The following is a 23,395-nucleotide window of genomic DNA, read 5'->3' on the forward strand; positions in this document are numbered from 1 at the left end:
GGAGGTGGAAGGTTTGGAGAGATAAAACCGGAAGGTTGTATACAACCGGATGTTTGGAGCTGTTTGTATGCGGAGGTGTTTTTGTAGGCAATAGAGAATCCTGGGGGCTTTAAACAGGGATGTGATGTGACGAAACCAGATCAAGTTTTAGCCAGACAACTTCTGGCCACCGTGTGTTGAATGGGTAGGAGGTGGGCCAGTTAAAGGGTGAATTGGGAGCCAGAAGCAGCGGGTAATCCCGCTGTGTACCTGTAATCCGGGCGCTTGAGTGGGAAGAGCTCCAGTGCAGGACCAACCTGAGATGCCAGACCCGGGTGAAACACTTACCTTTGTGTTTCCTTTTCTGCATTTGTAGGTTTTTGCCTTTCCTGTTGTTGTTGATAGTGGGGGATTTTAGGGGTTCTGTTTCGTGCTGGAAATGGAACCCAAAGCACCATGCCTGTTAAGCAGAAGCTCTGCCACAGAAGTGCACCCCCATGTTCTCCATGTCCGCATAGTTCGGTGGAGTAGTATAGAAATGGATTTGGAAATGAAATTTTGTCATCTGTTATTAAAGATAGGCTCTCAAGCCAGGCGTAGTGTGCACACCTTAAATCCCAGCATTCGGGAGGCAGAGATAGGAGGATCTATGTGAGTTCAAGACCAGCCTGGTCTACATCGTAAATTCTAGGACGGCCAATCTAGGACGGCCAAGGCTACACAAAGAGACCCTTGTCTCAATAACACAAAAAGCAAACAAAAAAAAATAGGCTCTCCTGTGATGTGTGCATGATGGTGCCCAACCTCAGGATGGGGTGAAAATGTACCATAAGGCCTGTAAAAAGACAACTGGACACTTCTAAATCTGCTCTCCCTCCTTTTTAGAAGGACAAGGCCATTGGGAGGATTGTAGTGTGGATCAGTACCAAGACCCCTCTCTACTCTTTACGTCTTCCCTTACTGGGGTTTAACTTCTCAAGAGACTGCAGGTCATTTGTGGGTCCATAGTTACCGAGCTGCTTTTCTTACTACTAAGATACCAAACATAACAACTTAAGGGAGTGCGGCATCCGGACTCACAGTCTCAGAAGTGTACATCATCACGGTGGGGACTGCAGGGCAGAGTTCATGGCAGTGTGGGTACCCTGGGCAAGGGAAGCGGGAAGCCAAACCAGAAATGAGGCTGGCCTATCACCCCCAAAGGCCCACCCTGGAGCATCTAATCTGCCATCCAGCTCCCTTTTCTAAAGGTTCATAATTCCACCCCCCCAAACAGTGCCACCATCTGGAGATAAAGTATACAGACCCATGAGCCTATGAGGAACATTTCAAACTCAAACCATAACACAAAATAAGGTTGGATTCCTGAGACAAAAATGAAGTTGTGGAGCCGGGCGGTGGTGGCGCACACTTTTAATCCCAGCACTCAGGAGGCAGAGGCAGGCGGATCTCTGTGAGTTCGAGGCCAGTCTGGTCTACAAAGCAAGTTCCAGGAAAGGCTCCAGAGCTATACAGAGAAACCCTGTCTCAAGAAGGAGAAGAAGGAAGAAAGAAGGATGAGGAGGAGGAGGAGGAGGAGGAGGAGGAGGAGAAGAAGAAGAAGAAGAAAGTTGTGGGTGCTACATTATAGACATCAGAACAGTCCTGGTTTGCATGGTGTAGATTCTATGGCTTTTTTCCATGCCATAACTAATGTCTTTCTGGCATCCACATGTTCAGCTAGCTCACTTCTGCGGATCCACTGCAGTTCTGAAGGAACCAGTTGTTGTTGTTGTTGTTTTGTTTTGTTCCCGGAGAAATAAAGTGCTTTGGAAACCCTTGACTGCATCAATTATGAAAGGGAAGGTTTGTTTAGTGACTACAGGCTGCAGCATAACTAAGATAAATCATGGCTTCCTTTAATTGACTCTTCTCCTTCAAAAGCATATCAGAATGCAAATGAGCGACATTATTCTAGAGAAACTTCAAATCTGTTCTTATTCTAAAATGATTCAAAATCCATGCCCTTCGACTAATCAGAATGCACCAGGATGCCGTGAATGAGAAGCAACAGTTACATTAAGTTATCCATCCTTTAAGATGAACTGCTCGCACCTGCTGGAGGAAGCTGAATATTACCACTTACTTAGCCGTCTGCCTAAGGTGTGTCAAGGGTAGCACACCTTGAGCTACAGGCACTCTGTCTAATACTTGCACATGGGTAAAAATCCTATGGGAAGGGAAGATGTGAAAGGGGGGCACCCCCAGAGACTGCAGGTCCCTTCTGTGTTTTTCTGTAAGAATAAAAAGGTTCTTCACCCTCTAAATATTCCTCATTTCTACAGAACACCTCAGGTCTTCTCGCTGTTGATGGAATATTCCACAAAAAGAGATCAATGTGTATGTTCGGCTCATCAATAATCTTTTTAAACTAAGATCTCTTCCTAGACCAAACTGTGCCCAAAATTCCCAAATGAGCCCTATGCTTTCCTGGGCTATCGCTCTGTAAGGGTGCCCCTCACAGCCATCAGGGAGGCCTTACAAACCTTCGTGACCACAGAGGGTTTTTTGAGCATTCCATGTTGCTCCCTCTGATAATATTCCTCCAATCTTAGCTTGTGTGCTCTATTGCCGGATCTGAAACTTCTATTTTGTTCTATGTCTGTGGACTTCTTAGATTGAGCGTGAGTAGAGGGCAAAACAACCTGACACCTTACAGACCACTGAAGTACGCCAAAAAGTATTACTAAGCTTATATTTCTTAAAATACAGTCCCTAAAAGGCACATGGTAGCACACACCTGTAATCTCAGCATTCAGGAGGCTGAGACAGGAGGATCACAAGGACTAGGTTAGCTCTCACTACATCACAAGACTCAAAAAAAAAAAAGAAAGAAAAAAAGAAAAAAGGATTTTCTAAATGTTGTCTTTGGTGAATAGTAAGTGCGCCATGTCACCACTGTGTCTAAATCTGTCACCTTGCTCTGTTGCCTGGCTTCGTCCCCGTGGAGATGAGCTTGATTAGCTGGGCTGTGTCCACTTCCTGCCTTCCATCTGCGCTGGGCTTTGTCTCCACAAACACATCCGTCCAGTTTAAAGCGGTCTGTTGAGGGCTCTCTCTGTCTTTGAAACCTTTACATCCAAAGTCAACTGGTAACAATTTAGACTTTTTCGCCTTTCGTGTGTTTACCCAAATCCCTTAGTGAGCAAAGCAGAAAGACGTGGTGGGTTGAGTGCGAACCCAAGTGGATATCAGCAGGACCGCAGAAGGTGAGACCTTACATGAGTGTACCACAGAGAAACAGAAGAAGAGCCTCCAAGGCAGCTTCTCTGTCCCCATCAGGAGATCCATGGTTGTTGACAGCTACCACGGATAGACTGCCGTCGGCTGGTTCCCGAAACTTGAGAATAAGGGGGGAAAGTTAACCCAGAAAAGCAAGAGACTAAGAACAAGGAGTAAGGAACTTAGAAGACAAGGCCACAGGGGCTGGAGAGATGATTCAGCAGAGTACTGGCTGTTCCTCCAGAGGAGCCGTATTTAGTTCCCAGCAGCTCACAACTGCCTGTAACTCATTTCCAGAGGGATCTAGTGCCTTCTGCTGGCCACTGGGGGTTCCTACAAAATATATGCCCGTGTTTGTGTGTGTGTGTGTGTGTGTGTGTGTGTGTGTGTGTGTGTGTGTGTACGTAAGTACATACATACACGATATAAATTTTTAGTTTAATATTTTTTAAAAAGAAAGTATGTGTTTTTGCTCAATGGACAGACAGATGCCTCCAGTTAGTGAGTTGGAATTGAGATGGAACCTGACCCTTCCCAGCCTTCAAACACCAGATTTTCTCTAGTTTCATCTAGCCAGACCCCCAGTGTAGCTAGAGTTTTCCTGCCTTGCCCACAGTCAGGACAAATCTCTGTCACCCGCCAGTCCCACAGCCGCTCAGACCCAACCAAGTAAACACAGAGACTTATATTGCTTACAAACTGTATGGCCGTGGCAGGCTTCTTGTTAACTGTTCTTATATCTTAAAGTAACGCATTTTTACAAATCTATACCTTGCCACGCGGCTCGTGGCTTACCAGCATCTTCACATGCTGCTTGTCCTGGCAGTGGCTGGCCGTCTCCTTCTGCCTTCCTGTTCTTTTATTTCTCCTCTCTGTTAGTCCCGCCTATACTTCCTGCCTAGCCACGACCAATCAGGTTTTATTTATTGACCAATCAGAGCAACTTGACATACAGACCATCCCCCAGTACAGCCAAGTGCAGACCATCTCAGACACCTGCACTCAGGCCCATGGTCCTAATCATCCTCTATGCAAACCTGCTGAGTAACGCCACAAGGAACCCAAGAAGGGCTCCCACAGGACATACATTAACATCCCACAGCACCCCAGTGCCATCCACCCTGAAAGCCATCGCTGGTAGCTAGCGGTCTTCAGGCTTGGGTGGATTTGGTTTCTTTTCAAGACAGTTGAACTTGAATTAAAAGAAAGAAGAGTGATGAGAGAAGTCCACAATTTAAGTCGGCAGAGAACTGGAAAACACATACACACACACACACACACACACACACACACACACACACACACACACACTTCCTTTCAAAATCATTGGTCTTTTCAGGTTGAGTTAGCAGAAGGCCACACCCACCGCCTATGGTAGTAGTTAGTGGGCACCTGGCTTGGTCTCCAAGGGCTGCAGCTTTTTCTCAGGGGAACCGGGTGGTCTCCTGTGCTATTAGCCTTGTGCTGTGTATTGCCAACTGATTTCTCCAATTCCCTTTTCTCGGTGGGCTAGAACCCAGCTGGTTAAATAGGCCGTGACGCACGTAAGCTCCCATGTCTGTTTTATGGACTGCTTTATGGAAATGTATCACACTCCAAAGGTCCCATTGTTGCCCTGAGTGGCTGACTGAGGAGTTGCAGTTAGCGCTGAGGGATGGAGTTCCACCCTGTCATTTTTTTATGGCAGAGTTGGTTTTCTGGGTGGGATGCAGGGTTTAAAAGGATCTGGATGAAGAGAGAAGGATGTCTGAGGATTTCTTTTATCTTCATTGGCCATGGAAGTTGGACGGCCATCACTTCTGAGTAGCACATGTCTCTGTTGATCTTATCTTTATGGCTGAACATCCTTCAGCTAAGTGAATCTTTTCTTTATATGGGCTGCTCAGAGAGATTTAGTTAAGTGTAGTGGTGGAGGGTGATTGTGGCACTAATGAAATTCTGTTTTGTGCTGATACATTGTGATACATGCACAGGTTTATGCAAGAGGACCATTTGTTATCAATAAATTGAAACAGTTTCTAGATTTTTCATTATGATGGTGGTAGCTTCTGTTCAGGTAATAGACCAAAAAAAGTGTCTCTTTTTACAATTTTATACTTAATTATCCATGCTTTTGCCTTTTGAATAGCAATTTACACAGTTGTTTGTGGCTTCTTCCTGTTTTTCCCACAACCATGGAAAACATTTACAGTCTCTATATGGCCCAGAGCCATTTGTTGGACAGTGGGTGTGGACTCTGGTACAGAAGTCTCCTGCCTCACCTCCCTAACCATGAGCATTCCCAGGTTGCCAGTTCTTGATCCGGGCCCTGGACAACTCCAAAAGAGGAGACGGTAACAGGGACACAATGGCTTCCAGCCTTGGGAGCACTGGGCTGACAGTTCAGTGAGCTAACGAGGCTGAGCTTAGCGTCAGCTCTACATGGAGAACAACTGACATTGGACTCCCTCACAGCCATGCCTGGACAGTCAATCACATAGAGACTTACAGGACTTGCATAAGCATTCTTAATTTCTTCTACAATCCCATTTCCCCCACCCTACAGTGCATCAGGGAAACTTAAGTGAGATATTTCACGAATACAAAGACCCTCTTATGTGTAAGAAAGCAACATAACACATCTAACTGCTTCCATACAAAAGCGTAGCGTATAAAAATCATCCCCCAACCGCATGGCTCTTCGGGATCTTGTTGGTGAAGAAGCGAGAAATTCAGCGACTCATTCAAGGGCCGGGATTTTAGCAAGCTGAGTCTGCCTCTGGGGGAGAGGGGTGGGATGGTGCCATCCCTGCAGGCCTGGAATTAGTGACTTGGCGTTCAGCTGTCTCTGCTGCATATGCTGCCTTTGTTTTCTTGGTGGTGGTGTTCTTGGGTTTCACTTGGTGGGGAGAGAACAGCCTCATGCTGATAATGGACTGAAAGTAAATGAAATTAAATAAGCGAAGCGGCGCTCATCACTACTTCCTCCCCCCTGGGTAATTCAATTCAAGCTCTGTCTCTGATGGCAACTCACAGGGGCTGTCTCTGTCACCCCGCTGGGGCCTGGAGTCTTAGCATCTAAATAAAAGTTTCACTCAAGCATTTTTTATGCTCCTGCCAGCAGGATCAGTGAGCTGGTGTGGGCACATTAATGTAATATTCATACACACAGACTCTCCCTGCACACGAGGCGATGTCTTTCCATTTTCATAATTATAAATGTTCCATAAAATGGCATTTAGATTTGCATTTAAAAAAGGAGGTTTGAATTCTAATAAGACTCTTAACATGTCTTTTATGATTCAGACTTTAACAAGAAACTCTCTAAGTTTAACAAGACCTTAAAAAAGAGGAAGAAACTTGTAGAAACGTGGCTTGGGGGATCTCTCTCAGCCCTTGTCTTTCGTTTGAATTTGAGACCTCCAGGAGCAATTTTCAGAACGATATTTCAGAGAAAAACCTCCTTCAGAGCGCTTCCCCTGTTGCCGGCAGGTCCTCACCTCACTTGACCTCCCACCTGAAGAGAATCAGCAACCAGTTCTTGGAGGGTGTTTTCGGGGGACTCCACAGCGGAGGGGGAAGCAGAAAAACCCTAGAAAAATGAACTTTCATTTGCTGTGGTTCATCTCAGACATGTACCCCAAAACCCATCTGAAAGGATTTATACCCAACACAGAGTTTACTAACTGTAAATCCCTACAAATAAAAACGGTTGCCGAGGATGGCCAGCCTGGTCTACATGGTGAGTTCCAGACCATCCAGGGCTATAGAGTGAGACCCTGTCTCAAAAACAAAGAAGGAGAAGCCGAGAGGGAGGGATGAATGGAAAGAGAGAGAGGAAGAAAGGATGGAAGGAAAGATTCTGTGAACAAGGAAGTTGACAACAAGTCAATCGAATAAAAAGTCAATTACATAAAGCAGGGGGGGGGGACGGGACTCCTGGTTTATTGTTTAGGGGTGTGTGTGTGTGTGTGTGTGTGTGTGTGTGTGTGTGCATATGTACACCTGTGAGTGCAGGTGCGTGTGGAGGCCAGAGGCATTGGATCCCCCTGGATCTGACATGATAGGCAGTTGAAAGCTGCTGAACTGGGTGCTGGGAAGCAGACTGCAGCGGTCTGTGAGAGCAGCCCATGCTCTTAACCACCATGCCATCTCTCCAACCTCCAATCTATGTTTGTGGGTTTTGTAAGATTTTCATTTTTATGTGTATGAGTGTGTGCATGCATGTATGGATGTGCACCCCATAAGGGCCTGCTACCGTCAGAGGCCAGAAGAGGGCATCAGAGACCTTGGGACTGGAGTTGCAGTCTGGGAGCAGCCATGTGAGTACCGGGAACCTGAGCAAAAGCAGCGAGCGCTCTAAACCGCAGCCATCGCTCCGCCCATAGGTTAAAAACTATTCTTGAAATAGCTTAGAGGCAAAAGGGCCATCTTAACTGTGGCTTGGTGTAGTGGGTAGCCATTCCAGCTTGGATCTGGAAGTTCCAACCCCCATTGAGACTCTGGCAACTGTCACGCCTACGAGTCGGGGCGAGGGGAGGTCTGGAAACCCGAGAGCTGGATGGGCCAGCGTTCTCTCTGTGCGCGCTCTGCGCCTGGACCCTGGACGGTGGAGGTTGACTGTGCAGAGCTCCAGAGAACACCGCTGGATTGTGATACACCTTCCCCAGACCCCCGCCACCTATCTATTCCTTCATTTGTAAGTCATCCACTAAATAAATCTTCCTTTTAACTACGTGGAGTGGCCTTTATAATTTTCCCCAATAGCTTGGTTTTTCTGTGTTTTGAGAGTGCTGGGAATTGAGCGTAGAGCTCACACATGCTAGGCAAACACTCTAACCACTGAGCTACAGTTCAGCCCAAAATGTTTTTGTTTTTTGTTTTTTTTTTAATAACAAAAAGCAAGCAAAGCGCTGAGCGAAGCCCTGCTTCCTAGTCCCTGCTGAGTAGATGTTAGCTATGGCGAGGTCCAAAAATGACTGACGGGCAGAAAAACTGGTCCCACCCTTAAGTTTGGAGACACCACACAGTGGCCCACTTGATTCAAATGTGGCCGCGCCTCATTTTGTTACGCAGATTTGGTTTGTTTGTTTTTAGAGATTTATTTTTAATTATTTGTATGTATGTATGTGTGGGTAGGTATGCGTTCAGGTACCTACAGAGGCCAGAAAAGAGTACCAATCTAAGTCAGCTGTGTTGGCGCACACCTTTAATCCCAGCACTCAGGAGGCAGAGGCAAACAGATCTCTGTGAGTTCGAGACCAGCCTGGTCTATAGAGTGAGTTCCAAGACAGTCAAGGCTATACAGAGAAACCCTGTCTTGGGGGAAAAAAAGAAAATGTTGTTCCTCGGAGCTAGAATTATAGGTTATTTTGAACTGCATGATGTGAATGGTGTGTGTTGAACTCCAGTCCTCTTAACCACTGACCCATCCTCTCCAGCCTTGTTTTAGGGGATTTGTTTTGATTTGCTGTTGGATTTTTGTTGTTGTTATTGTTTGTTGATTGGTTGGGTGTTGTTGTTGTTTGGAATTTTGGGTTTGGGATTTGTTTTGTTTTATTTTGAGATGGATCTCACTATGTAACCCTGGCTGCCCTAGGATTCCCTATGAAGAACATGCTGGCCTTGAACTCACAGAGGTCTGCCTGCTTCTGCCTCCTGTGTGGTAAGATTGAAGGTGTTTCACCCAGGCCTGCCTCATTTGCTTTTTTCATAATTCTTTGTTTTTGTTTTAAGACAGGGTTTCTCTGTGCAGCCCTGGCTGTCCTGGAGCTCACTCCGTAGAACCAGGCTGGCCTCCAAAGCAGAGATTTGCCTGCCTCTGCCTCCCAGGTGCTGGGGTTAAAGGCATGTGCCCACACTGCCTAGTGAAATAACACTTTTTTGAGATTATAATGCAATTATGACATTTATCCTTTCCCTTTCCTCTGTCCAAACCCTCCCACATAGCAATCCCACTCTCCCTCAAATCCATGGCCTCTCTTTTCACTAACTGTTACTGTGTACATGTGTACCAGGCTTTTTCTTTTAGGGCCACCAATCAGCTCCCAAATCATGACACAGAGACTTACTATTGGTTTGGAATGCTCAGCCTAGCTTAGCTCGTTTCTGGCTAGCTCTTTTAATTTAAATTAACCTGTTTCTCTTTATCTACCTTTTGCCTCAGGCTTATTACCTTTTTAGTTCTGTGTATCTTCCTTTCACTGCTTCTCTGTGTCTAGGTGTCTGCCTGGCTTCTGGCCCCGGCATGTCCCTCCTTCTCTCCTCCTCCTCTCATTCTTCTCTTCTTCCTCTCTTTCCCTGAGCCTAGATTTCTCCTCCAATTTGTTCTCTCTCCCAGCCACCGCCGCCCCCCCCCCATCAGTTCCCTGCCCAGCTATTGGCTGTCTCGCTCTTGATTAGACCAATCAGGTGCCTTAGGCAGGCAAGGTGAACCAAACGCAACACATCTTTTCACAATTAAACAAATGGAGCATAAACAAAAGTAACACACCTTTACACAGCTAAAGGAAAATTCTGCAACATAAACAAATGTAACACATCTTCGCCTAGTTAAAATACCAGTCTATGATATATGTATACACATATGTAATCCTAGATATAACCTGTGCGGTCTGTACGTTGTTATTTGTATGTCTGTTTTCAGCGCTGACCATTGCGCACTGGACAACCGGTTGTTGTGATCTTCCCTGGGGAAGATCACCTCTCCTACTCCCAGCTTTCCTCGGTTGCCTCAAGTTCTTGATGTAGGATTAAGGCCTTGTGGGTCTTCCCCGGCCAGATTGGCATGTCCATTGGTGCCATTCTTATTCAGTTCACATCTGGGGCAGTCATGTTGGTGAGACTTTCTGAGTGTAGCTTCTGGCATTACTAGGAAAGGCAATTTCACAGCAAAGTCCCGGTCCTGCTCTTACAAATCTTTCTGTCCTACAAAATGCGGCTGTGTTCTGTAGATGGATTCACTGGGACTGGGCTCCACAACTCTGAGCTCTGATTGGCTGTGGTTTTCTGTAGTGGTCTCTAACTGTTGCAAAGAGATGTTTCCTTAATAAGGAGTGAGGACTGCACTTATCCATGGGAATCAGGACAAATGTTTGTAGGTTGTCGTTACGGATTATGTTGGTTTAGTAAATTAGAGGTTGTAAATTCTCCCCTGATAAGCGTGACTTTACTAGGACTGAGTGGTCAGCTAGGTTGCTAGCCCAGGAATAACTTCCCTCCTGTCGAAGAGGTCTTAAGTCCGATTTGAGAACGGTTGGTTACTGACAAGGCAGATGTACCACCCTGCACCTGTAAGGCTGTGGTGCCGTGACGTCAGCAGTCTGGTTCAGGAGCATCGTGGCTGGGTAGGATTGTTGTTGGACTCCCTCCTTGGGAAGTTTCATTGTGTCGTCATGATTTTTTAAAGAAATAATTTTTATTGATTCTTTGAAAACTGTATAAATGGGAAATTGTATAAAAGTGTATGAATAGGATCACTGACTGCTCTTGCAGAGGACCTGAGTCCAGTTCCCAGCACCCACGTCAGGCAGCTCACAACCGTCTGTCACTCCAGGTCCAGGGGATCCAGTGCCCTGTTCTGCCCTCAACAAGGACAATATGCACATAAATGCAAACAGACACACCCACAAATAAATAAAAAATAATTTGTTTGTTTGTTTGTTTTCTCGAGACAGGGTTTCTTTGTATAGCTTTGGAGCCTGTCCTGGAACTCGCTCTGTAGACCAGGCTGGCCCTGAACTCACAGAGATCCGCCTGCCTCTGCCTCCTGAGTGCTGGGATTAAAGGCGTGTGCCACCACAGCCCAGCAATAAAAAATAACTTCAAAAAAAAAAAAAAGAAAGAAAAGAAGGGTGGAGAGATGGCCCAGCGATTAAGAGCACTGGCTGTTCTTCCAGAGGACCCGGGTTCAATTCCCAGCACCCACATGGCAGCTCACGACTGTCTGTAACTCCGGTTCCAGGGGATCTGACGCTGTCACACAGACATACATGTGGACAAAACACCAACACACATAAAATAAAATAAAAATAAATTCTTTAAAAAAAAAAAAGAAAGAAAAGAAAATTGTATAAATGTATGTAGTGTATTTTGAATGATTTTCTTCAGAAATTTTAAAGTCAAACTGGAAAACATTTGGGTTGGAGAACTACAAAAATAAATACTCAGTTTCTTTTAGCCCACTGTCTTCCATTTGTCCTAATTAGGAAATGTAAAGTTGGGGCCAGTGAGATGGCTCCGCAGACAAAGGTGCTTGTTGTCGAGTCTGACTCCATGAGTTCAATCCCCAGGACCCCACATGGCAGGAGAGAACTCACACATACACACACTAAATAAATGTAATTTTTTAAAATGTTTCTAAAACTGTGAAGCTGGCCAGGGTTGTGGCTTAGCAGTAGAGCAGACACTAGAGAAGGAAGGCGGAGACAGGAGAGGAGGGAAGAAGGGAAATGCAGAGCTGTATTTTTCTAGAGTTTTTAGGGAAGCTAGACACAGTGGTTCAAGCTTGTAAACATTCAGGATGCGGAGACAGAAGGATCACATGATCCGGGACAGCTTACATAAATAGATAAATAATAAACGCTGAGGCTGCTGTCCTTTTTTTGTTTTATTATTGAGAAGTTACTTCTTGCCTCAGTGTTCTGCCGCTCCTTTCTGTGAAGCCAGTACAAACCCCAGGCAGGAAGATGAATTAGGACCTTGGCATCTCAATAAATCTGTACCTAAGGAAGCTACTAAAAGCCAAGAATGTCACCGCCCTGCAGTTAAAGGTTGATGTCAGCCCCGAGGCCTTCTTTTTTGCTAAAGTGTCTATGATTCTTAGACACACACATACACATACACACACACACACACACACACACACACACACACACACACACACTAACACTCACACTCACACTCACACTCACACCATACTTTGAAAAAACCCAAGATCTGGTGACTATTACCAAATACACCTTGCATAGCCCTTCTTCCTGTGAGCTTCCCAAAAGGCATGTTCCCCAGAGCAGCTGTAAAATGAAACAGGCTGGGCTGATGGCCCAGTGGGTAAAATGCTTTCTGTGTACACGAGGACCCGAGTTTGGAATCCCAGCACCCACATAAAAGCTAGACCAAGTGACTCTAGTCTGTAAGTGCAGCATTGGGGGCGTGGGGACAGCCAGATGCCCCAGAGTTCACCAGCCAGCCAGCCGGCGCAGCCTATAGGTGAGCTCCAGGTTCAGTGAGAGACCCTGCCTCAAAAACCAGGCGGAGAACAAACAATAGAGGAAGACACCCAATTCCAACTCTGCCCTACAAACACATGCTCCCACATGTGTGTGCATGTGCCCACACACATGCACACAAGCATGAATACACACACACAAATAACAACAACGAAAACCACAAGTGGCTGTGTGTTTATTGTCCCTTTTAAAACAACTGCATGCGCAGTAGAGTCTATTACTCACTGAAGCTTGTCCTTCTCGGTCGCTGTTCATTTGACTTTTGATTATCTCAGTGTGGATTACCCAATTTAGAGCTTATATCCACTGCAAATTCCTAATTCCCCAGAGTCCTTTTCCTGCCGATCAGTACAGATTTAGGCTACCTCCCCTTACCGCAAATTAATGTATGGTTAGTCATTTTAAGCAATATTAGCATTAGATATAATTAGGAAGAAAATTAGCTTTTTCCCCTAATCATACAGAAATTGTTGTATTTTGTGCTACGTTTAAACAATTACCCTTCTGTACTCCATCATTAATGTGAATAATCTAAAGTAGCTTAAATGGAAATTCTATCAGGTTTAAACAAAGCATTTTACTGTCGTCCCTTTTAGGAGTGGAAAACATCTTAAGAGGGGCTCAAGAGCTGGATAACATCATCAAGCAAGGATACCTGGAGAAGAAAAGCAAAGGTATTAATCAGACCCATGAAGAGTGGGCCGTTCCGGGAGAGGGACGGGGAGAGGGAAGGAGGGAAGGGGATGTTGCTAGACTATAGGGTGGATGTCTTCTTGGGGATGTGCTAGGCCCATGTAAGGCATAAAGTCAGGAAATGAAGGAAGTGTGGTGTTAGTGTGTGCCAACTAAAGAGAGAGGGCCCAAATCTTCAGCCAGCTGTGGGCTTCATTGGGATTGGTTCTAGCCCAGTTGTGGCAACTTTAATCCTAGCACTTAGGAGGCAGAGACGGGCAGATCTTTGTGAGTTGGACGGATAGATGGATGGATGGATGGATGATATTCTTGTCCTCAACTCTATGTGCTCCCATCAAGAGTGACACTGTAGCCAGGGAATGTGGGTGGCGCACACCTTTAATCCCATTACTTGGGAGGCAGAGGCAGGTGGATCTCTGGGTTCAAGGCCAGCCCGGTCTACAGAGTAAGCTCTAGGACAGCCAGGGCTACATAGAGAAATCCTGTCTCAAAAAAAAAAAAAAAAGAAGAAGAAGAAGAAAATAGTGACACTATTTTGTCAAGAATGTAGTCTTTCCAAGTGTGAAGCAGCCTGCTTCCAAATTTCAGACATGCCCAACTCTTGACCCTTTAAATCGTCCCATTAAAATAGGTACTACAAGGGCCAGAGTCCTGGTTCTAACGCTCAACAGACAAACTGGTTTACCACACGTTCTCAAAACGAAGGCGAAAAAGCAAGCCCTCCTCCAGGCCATGGCCTGGAGGACCCCGAGTATCGCTTTGGTTCACAGAAAGCAACACATAAGGAAATGATGGTAATTGGGTATAATGATGCATGCCTATAATCCCAGCACTAGAGAGGCTGAGACAGGAGGATAGCCAGGAGTTTCAGGCCAACCTGGATTACCCAGTGAGGCTCTGTCTCCAAAAAACAAACAAAGATATCATAGAAAGTCTGAAAAACTCAGGATGAGATTTGATCCTAAAGGATGGAAAATAAGCTAGATAAAAAGACAGCCGTGGGAGCACGGAGGAGCAACTTCACTAAGAACCGGGGCCTGTGATGGAGTTCCTCCTCGCCACTCAGTCAATACGAGCTAACCTGTGGGAGTGAAAAGGGGGGTTTTACAGTCCATTAACCCGGGAGATAAAACAATAACCCACTCGACTGTGTTGTTGGATTTTACAGACTCGTAGGCTCTTCTAGTTACCTGGATTTATGTCTCTTCTCTCTCTTCCACGTAGATCATAGCTTCTTTGGGTCAGAATGGCAGAAGCGATGGTGTGTGGTCAGCAGAGGCCTCTTCCTCTACTACGCTAATGAGAAAAGTAAGTGTTCTCCGTTTACAGAGCGGCACCCTCGCTCCTGGACGCAAGTGCTTCGTAAATTCTCAAGCACTTAGATGCCTAGATAGCAGTCCTTAACTAACACCCATAGAGCGAGATGCTTAAGAAAGAAATAGACTTGGGTAGCTCGTGCCTTGCCCACTGCCAAAAACACAGACCAATTTAGCGCTTTGTCCCCTCTTTGAACAAAGTGTGGTCAAGGTATGGAAGGGCTATGGTCTGTTGTGACTTATTACACAGTATTATCAGAATTGAATGGTTAAGCATTCTTTAAATAAGTAAATAGGCTGGGGGAATGGCTCCATGGGTAAAATGCTTGCGGCATAAGCCTGAGGACTTGAGTTCAAATCCCCAGAGCCCCTCTAAAGCTAAAGGTGATACTATAGGTCTGCAACCATGGTGCTCTTACAGTGAGATGGGAGGCAGGGTTATAATGAAGTGAAAGTCGGAAAATACAGGGGGCTGTGGAGCAAAGTCAGGAGAATCCCCCAGGACTCTTAGACCCGCTAGCCTGAAGTACACAGCAGCAAACAAGAAGCCCTGTCTCCAGCAGGCGCAAGAGAAGAACCAACACCAAAGGCTGTGCTCTAACCTGTGTGCCCACCATGGCGTGCACTCACCGACAGGACCACGCACATACATACACGTGCAAGTGAGAACACACATACACACAAAGATGTTCAAACAAATGACAACAGCAAGAAAAACAAGCAAACAAACACTCCTGCAATCCCAACACCTAGAAAGCTGAGGCAAGAGGATCACATGTTCAAGACTAGCCTGAGCTATGTAGCAAGACTCTGTGTCCCAAGCCAAGAACTGGAGCTATAACTCAGTGGCAGAGCACTTGCCTGGTGTCCACAAGGTCCTGAATTCAATTCCTCCACCACACAGGAAATAATTAGCAATAATACACTAATAATAATTCTGAGAAAGATTTAAGCAGTGTTTAACAATAGCCCAGAAATAGAATCTTGGGGTTCAAACTCTCTAAGAGCATAGTCATAGTTATTGGGAAACAGTAGCCCAGTGGACATCCCTGGAGCCAGAGTGTTGAAGCCTAAGTCGTTGTCGTTCCCAATAGCTGCTCTTCAGCCAGACGACCGCAGTGACAGTGGGGTGTTGACTCAGAGGCAGTTTCTCAATGAGCCACCACACGCTATCCCTAGAAGGCCACTCACCCACGTTGAACACAGTAGCTTAGTCCCTGAGAAGGAAGAGAGGGTTTAAGTGTAATTGGTGGGAACTACAAATAAATACAAGTTAAAAGTTATTGTAGGCCAGGCACGGGTGGCGCACGCCTGGAATCCCAGCACTTGGGAGGCAGAGGCAGGCGAGTTGAGACCAGCCTGATCTACAGAGCGAATTCCAGAGCTGTTACACAGAGAAACCCTGTCTTGAAAAACAAAACAAAAAAATGAATGCTGACTCCCAGGGAGGAAATACAGTTTCGCAGATTGGAATCGAGAGGGAGAGGAGCTGGATAAAGTCCTCGAAGGGACTTCCTCAGGCTCGCCCACCTTCATGCAGAGAGCAGTGGTAGCTTCACAAAGAAGGCCTTAGATTTGCCTCCAATCATGTGCTGTTTGCTCTTCTAAACTACGTTCTCCTGATGTCTAGACATCCAGCCGGAGAACGGTCTCCCGGCATCTTGGGTACAACCATGGCAGACTGAACTGCAGTTTTGCTAATGACCTGGAATCCTCAGGATTTGCGGGCTTTCTGGCATTTGCCTCAGTCCATCCCTCCTCATGCAGCAGCATCGCTGATTTCACCTTTGGACCATCGGGGATGCCTCAGAATCTTTCCCATTCAGGGGTACTTGCTGCTGGCAGCAGCATGCTGGAACACTGAGCCACAGAAGCTCTGTGGCCTTCCAATCCCCAGCTCACTTGCAAGTCCAACAAGGTTGGCTTCTCCCCTGAATTCTAGGCCTCAGGCTTGGAGATACAGCTCAGTTGGTAGATGCTTGCCTAGCGTGCATGAAGCCCTGGGTTCGATCCTCAGCACTGCATAAAACCAGTGTGATAGTGCATACCTGTGATCTCATCACTCAGAAGGTGGAATCTGGAGGGTCAGGAGTTCAAGACCATCCTCAGCTATGTAGGGAGTTAATCAGCCTGGGCTTATGAGACCTGTCTCAAAAACTTGGCTAATTAATTAATTAGTTAATTTTAGACCTACAAGGCAGACAGTCACTCTATTCTTCAAACTAGTATGATATCTGTTTTTGTTTTGGATTGTTTTGGTTTTTGTTTGTTCGTTTGTTTGTTTGTTTTTCAAGACAGGGTTTCTCTGTGTAGCTTTGGCACCTTTCCTGGAACTCACTCTGTGGACCAGGCTGGCCTCCAATTCACAGAGATCTGCCTGGCTCTGCCTCAAAAGTGCTGGGATTAAAGGCGTGCGCCACCAACGCCCGGCTAGTATGATATCTGCAAACTGTTCATCATCTCCCATGCATTTAAATAAGTTAAATGAAAGAAGGGCCTGAAGAAAGGGCCCCATGGTAAAGAGCATTGATTGCCCTCGCAAAGGACACAAGTTCAGTTCCCAGCACCCGTCTGTCGCCCACAGCCATCTGTAACTCTAGTTCCAAGAAATCTGATAACCTTTTCTGGCCTCTGAAGACACCAGATATGCGCATGGCACACATATATGCATGCAAGCAAAACACCCCTACACGCAGAATTAAAATGCACGTCTTTAAAAAATGGTGATAAGTGTTGGCATGCCTGAGTATAACGCCAAGTCTGTTCATTCAGAACTCAGGTCTTATGGTGAGAGGGGAGGGGGGGAAGGAGAGAGCACGAGGCTTGGAGACTTTTATGGACCATTTTGCCGTCAGGGTGAAATAAAACCTGGCGACCAAAGAAACAACAAAACATTTTAGTGGCCGGTTAGAACAAGGAGGGATACTTTAACAAAAAAGATCTGGTGTCAGAGACCACTGTTGCATGGCTCCCCTCTCGCCAGTTACTCCTTATTATGCCCAGGACACTCTCTCCGTGGGTATAGTGTTTGTGTGTTTCCTTTAGCTCAATCAGGTAAAAATAGAACCTCTCCCTCCCCCTCCTTCCCTCTCTCTGTCTCTCTCGCTCTCCCTCCCTCCCCATTTGCCCTTCACTTACCACCATTATCATCCAAAGACGTCCCAGACCACAGGTCGAGTCTTCAGCACCGGATGCGGTGAGGGACAGATTCATTTCCAGTTCGCTCCACTTGACAGAGGACACCGTCATCACCCAGACACTTGGTTACCGTCCCCTCTACACAGTCCTGTGATCAGCTGACCACGCCACCCTCCTGGGTGTTTTCCATTCTTCCTGAGGGTGAAGCCCCAAGTCCCTTTAGAGAGGATGGGGACCGTGGATTCCTTCCGATCTGTCTGAACCACAGAACACAGGCACAGCCTCTCTCGGGGAAACAGGGAAGAGTCCAATACTGTATCTTTTTTGGAATAGAGGTGACCGGCAGTGTGGCATCTCTTTGCCTTCCTTCGGGGTCCCTTTCTCTCTGTCCTTCCTCATCCTCTCATGGTACACTACTTGGCTACTTCCAGTTTACCTCTTGGAAGAAAATCCCGTGCTGAGTTTGAATTATTCTTCCTCCAGCATAAATCCCCACCTGGCCCGCCGGGGAGGGACAAGCGTTTGAGGTAGGGTCTGGAAGGAGATTCAGGAACTCGAGGTTAGCCCCCCCCCCCCCCCCGCTGCTGTACCCCTCCTTGAACGTGAACTCTGCTGGCCCTGGTAATAATGTTTTGGGCCCTGTAATAGCCTTCAAGAGCCCCACATTTACAGCCACGCTCCCTGCCGTAATAACTCCTGCTCTCTGTTGTTATAGGGCTCTTAACATTCTAATAAATTCCCCTGTCTCTCTTGTACAGTTTTGGTAAAATAACCTTTCGTGTTGGATTTCCCTTGCTTGGTGCTGATCTCTGTCTGACTATGGCCAAAGCCTCCTCCAAGCGTCCCTGATAACCTTTCTTAGACAAGTGTAGTTCCTCGGGGATGTAACCGCTGTTTGGTGCTTTTTATTTTCCATACCAGAGAAGATGCCTTCCCTTAGCTGGGGTGTCTCTCTAGAGATACAGAGAGCTTTGCTGTCTTGCAGGCAAGCAGCCCAAAGGGACCTTCCTCATCAAGGGCTACAGTGTCCGGATGGCCCCCCACCTGCGAAAAGACTCCAAGAAAGAATCCTGCTTTGAACTGACCTCCCAGGATAGACGAAGCTATGAGGTAGGATGGCCTGGTGATCCTTATTAGACTTGCGTTTTCTGTGCTGTTGCATGTGAGCCTCAGTCGCTGGTCCCTGTGTTGGATTCCACCCTCTGTGCTACCTGCTCCTTTCTCCCCAGCTAAGAGCTGCTCTCCGGCTCCATCCTTTGCCGTGGCGTGCCCCTCCCCAACCATCTGTGGCTACGCTCACCCTGGATACCACCAGGCTTTTATCTCTTTACTCCTCCCCTGCCTTCCCAGTATCATCCCACAGGGGAGACTCTTATCTACTGCAACCCACCGTCCAATTCCTTACTCGCAGGCCGACTTCGCCACTGCTGTTCCTATTCTCTCTGTTTGTCCAACTGGTCAACCTTGTGTCCATCCAGGAAACTGAAAATAAGCAACATCTAACTACAGAGTGAAAACTAATTTCTCCCATGTTTGCCTTTCTGTCCAGAACCCGCCCCCTGGGAGTGGATATGCTGTGTCTCTGGAAGGATTTCCAAGCCCTTGATGGCAATGGTTTCTGAGGAGATATAGTGAAGTCTAGGGGCCTACAAAGCCTTGTCGATGAGAGACTTACGCCTCATTATGGCAATTTTTATGTATTTTTGAATATTCCCTACTCCCTTTTTAAAACAATTAAAACTATTTCCGAGTGAATATATCGATATTCATCAAGTATGTATTTTACATGTATGTGTCTAGTGTCTGTTCATTTGTAGGTAATCTTTATTTTATCACATCTTTGATAAAGCTGTGTAACTAAACTTTAGCTACCTTAGGAAAAAGAAGAAACATACAAAAGTTAAATTAACAATTTAAAGAACCTTTTGACTTTTCAAATTTTCCTCCTCACTCAACTTTTTGCCCTTGATAGTGTCTCGATCAGTTATTCGATAAAATGATCTATGTCTTCACTACATAATGTCCAGATGTTTTAAAGTTTAACTAAAACTTCTCTATAGGGTCCTATATAAACATTATGTAACAGATATATGCACTCAGCATGTTTCTAGATTATTTTTATATTAAATTATAATACTACTTCATCCAGATCAAAGTTTATGTGAGAAACTTAAACCAATATTCCTAGAAACACATCCTAAAACTATGTGTTTTTCAGAAACTATGATATGCTGGAGAGATGATTCAGATGACTCATGATTGTAACACAACCATGAAAACCCGAGTTTAAATCCAGAACCCATGTAACAAGCCAGATATGGTCTCATGCACTCTTTTAAGGCCAGCACCATGGTGAATAGAGACCCAAGGGTAGCTGGTGCTTGCAAAGTGCCAGCCTGGCCAAAAAACATGAGCTTAAGGCTCAAGGAGAGACTCTGCCTCAAAGGAATAAATGTTGAAAGTGATAGAGGAAAACATCAGTGCCCTCTGGCCTCTGCATGTCTACAAAGAGTATGTGTACTTGCTTGTACACACACACACACACAGAATGATAATGATAAAGCATGAACCTGTATTTCTTATGCAGCATGTATTTTTATCCAACCCTAATGGCCATAGAATTAAAATATCCTTTCATTTCAAGTTTTTTCATTTTAAAATTACAAAGGGTTGGTGCTTGGCTGCTCTGTTTTGTGAATCAGAATGTGCCTGTCTTTGGCCCATTGAATCTAAACCATCACTCTGAGCCATGGATTCTTCCTTTGGTCCTTTCTTCCTCTATTTATTCCCACAGCCACCACAGTTGCTAAGTCCCTATCACTTCACCCAGAGGGCTACTTACACAGCTTTCTAATTGGTCTTCAGTCTCTAAACATCCCTATTCCAATCCTCCCTAACCACGGCTACTGGAAGAATTACCCACACTCTTTGCTTGAACTGACGGCGGCTTCCTGTTGCCTACATCTTAAGTCTGGGTAGAGCCTCCTGCCTGACCCACTGCTCTCCACCTGGACCTGTTCCCCAGTCCACCTGCCCTGCTTGGAGCCCCGCACACATCTGATGCTGTGGCTGCCCCCGTGGTTCCCAGGGCTGAAGTGTTCAGTTCCTCCCATGGCTTTCCACCAACTCTAAAAACCCAGCCAAAACAGCATTCCTTCAGAGCCCCACCCCAAGCCTGCTCTAAACAACAATAAGGGCTCCCTGCCTCTCCTCAACATCCTGCTGTGGAGTGAGCATCTAGTACAGCGGTAGAGCGCTTAACTTAGCGTGTCCAAGGCCCTAACACTGAAAACCCCATCCCCTTGCTGTCAAAGGCCCCTCCCTTGTAGTATTCCCATCTCATGTCCATGTTGATTTGTTGTTGTTGTTTTTCCTACAAACCTTTTCCCATAAACCTCTGATGAAGAAGGAATCCAATGAGCAGGGACACATGAACATACATGTCCAGACTTAAAGCTATCCTCTCTGGTGTGTAAAACTACTGCAGGCACAAAGAAGCTGCGTGACATGTTTTGGGATTTGTTTTTTTTTCTGAGTGGTAAGGAGATGGAGAACCCCTAAACTCCATGCTTGGCTCTGAAACTCGGATTCCTTTGAGTCTGTCTAGCAGGAGTCCTGGCAGTTTGAGTGAAGGTGGCGACTAAATTAATGCCCTCATTTTCCTCCAGTTTACAGCTCTGAGTCCAGCTGACGCCAGAGACTGGGTGGACCAAATAAGTTTCTTGTTAAAAGGTAAGAGCCATCATTTCAAATGCATTTGCTATGTGAGTGCATTTGCAGTTGAAGTTATGTTTTAGAAGTTTAATCCAAAGGTTTCCGCATGTGTTTTCTCCTGACCCACTATTCTCCCCTACCCCACATTGCCTTATTTAATCCTATTTATTTAATTAGCCCTGATTTATAACAACAAATAGTATCATATATGAATGAGAAGGTGAGGCAATCATCCACCTGGAGATCACCTCTGATGTCAGAGCTTTTCCACTGACACCATGTAGACAAAACCTATCATACTAATCATCGTTTGGAAAAGAGTCTAAAAGCCAGCTTAGCTCAAGTCACTGTCCCTTCTATTCTGGAAGGGTAATTCATAAGAGCCATCATCTAGTCGAGATCCAAAACCTTCCTCTTCCTCCTCCTCCTCTTTTTATTTTTATTTTTGTTTTTGTTTTTGTTTTGTTTAGAAGAGGAATTCTAGACTCATCTCGGTGGCCATCAGGGATGCTGGACATTAAAAATAAATTGTTATTTCCCAAGCCACAACAAAATATTCCTTGCCTTGGGATGGCCAGTCCTGCCTGCAGAGTTAGATGGCTATTCTTAGAGTACCCTCTACCGGCCAGCCTGCAGGCCTGGTACAGCAGCCGAAATGGCCCAGGAAGCCTTGCCTGGGAGTGGCCTAGCAGGTGGATTTGGCCTAAGAGGACCCTCATAGACCACCCTAGCAAGACCCCGGCCTCAGCAGAACGTAAGAACACCAACTTTGAGCATGGCCCACGACACAGAGAGGAGCACATCCACCTAAAATCACCAAGCTTTCTCATCACGGTTTATTATTCTGCCATAAGATTTTATTGTGGATAAAAAGAAGGAAGCACTGGAGCCTTAATTACAAGAAATGCCTCTTTTACTCACTTCTACCTCTGCTATTACAAAAACAAACTACAGCGTGCACCGACAGCATCTCGTATAATAGACTGGAACTAGGCAAACATGAGCGTTGATGGTGAGGCTACAGGGCACACTCTCATCTAGGTGCCTAGGATTTATGCGTGTAATATACCCCTAAGTGTGTAAACCTCCATAAAACTCAGAGCAGCTTTATTGAGCTGTACCCTGTGGTACTTTCAGAATCTCACATTGAAGAAATTATTCATTCCATTTTATTTTAAAACAAACAAAATAATAACATATGGCTGAAGCCGCAAATGTGCCTTTGATCCTTTCCTCATATGAAGTCGCCAGAATTCAGATGAAATGTGTTGGGAAATCTTTATTAAAAGCCTAATCAAGCCAAACAGTTTTATTGTGTTTTGAAATGAACGGTTCGAGTCTCTCCACTCTCCCCTTCCCCAGAGTACACTCAGTGTGCTCACCAGGTCCTGAGCAGAGGCCCCTCGGTGGGGGTTTCCAGGAGCACCCCGAAGGCAAGAGAATGCGCTTCCCACCCCCCTCACCACCACCACCAGAACTGAACCCAATCTTGCTCCCTGCCCCGTGCTCACCAGCGCCCGTAATGGCTGAACATCCTGTACTCAGTGACCCCCTTGAAGGTCAGCCAGGCCATAAAAGGACATGGCGACCGCGCTGTTTAGCCATTCCACTTGGTCGCGTGACGGTTGTGTTTTTCCATGTCCCCATTTCTTTTCTTCTGCTACTTTTCCCCATTTTTCTTCCCTCTCCCCGAACAAATTTGTCTGAATGCTACGATGAGACCATGGGAGATGAGCTTCTGAGTGCTCAGACGCCACCATAGGTGCCTTGGCTCTGTTACCTAAGAGAGCTCGGGGCCATCACTCACCCCTCCGGGTTTCTGCTTGATGAACAGAGCAGAGCTCGCTGGCAGTGCCTCATCGGCCCGTTTTCTTTCCGTCCTCTTGTGTTTTCATTCACACACCCATACTTTTCAGGGCTGCTTCATTCGGACCGAGTGTTATTGCCAGAGAGGATTTATGTGGACGGCTTAAACCTGACCCAGCGCCGCGCTGGCCTTTTCTGTAGATCCTGCCACCGAGGCCTGCGTCAGAAGGAAGAGCACTTAACCGAGTGTCTCACTTTCTTCTGACATGTTTTGTTCTC

At 46.1% G+C, this 23,395-nt stretch overlaps 1 protein-coding gene across 2 annotated transcripts in view; it reads left to right on the forward strand.

Annotated features, from left to right (window-relative positions):
- Positions 1–23,395, forward strand: part of Skap1 (src kinase associated phosphoprotein 1) — a 299,075-nt gene that overhangs the window by 231,935 nt on the left and 43,745 nt on the right. For both annotated transcript variants that reach the window (XM_016007706.3, XM_042282697.2), the window contains exons 5-8: positions 13,046–13,123; positions 14,367–14,450; positions 18,582–18,706; positions 21,265–21,328. In XM_016007706.3, coding sequence (XP_015863192.1) covers positions 13,046–13,123; positions 14,367–14,450; positions 18,582–18,706; positions 21,265–21,328 — 351 coding nt within the window. The remainder of the gene's footprint in view (positions 1–13,045; positions 13,124–14,366; positions 14,451–18,581; positions 18,707–21,264; positions 21,329–23,395) is intronic.

The sequence above is a fragment of the Peromyscus maniculatus genome, chromosome 8, assembly GCF_049852395.1.
Source record: "Peromyscus maniculatus bairdii isolate BWxNUB_F1_BW_parent chromosome 8, HU_Pman_BW_mat_3.1, whole genome shotgun sequence".
In the NCBI taxonomy this organism is placed as follows: domain Eukaryota; kingdom Metazoa; phylum Chordata; class Mammalia; order Rodentia; family Cricetidae; genus Peromyscus; species Peromyscus maniculatus.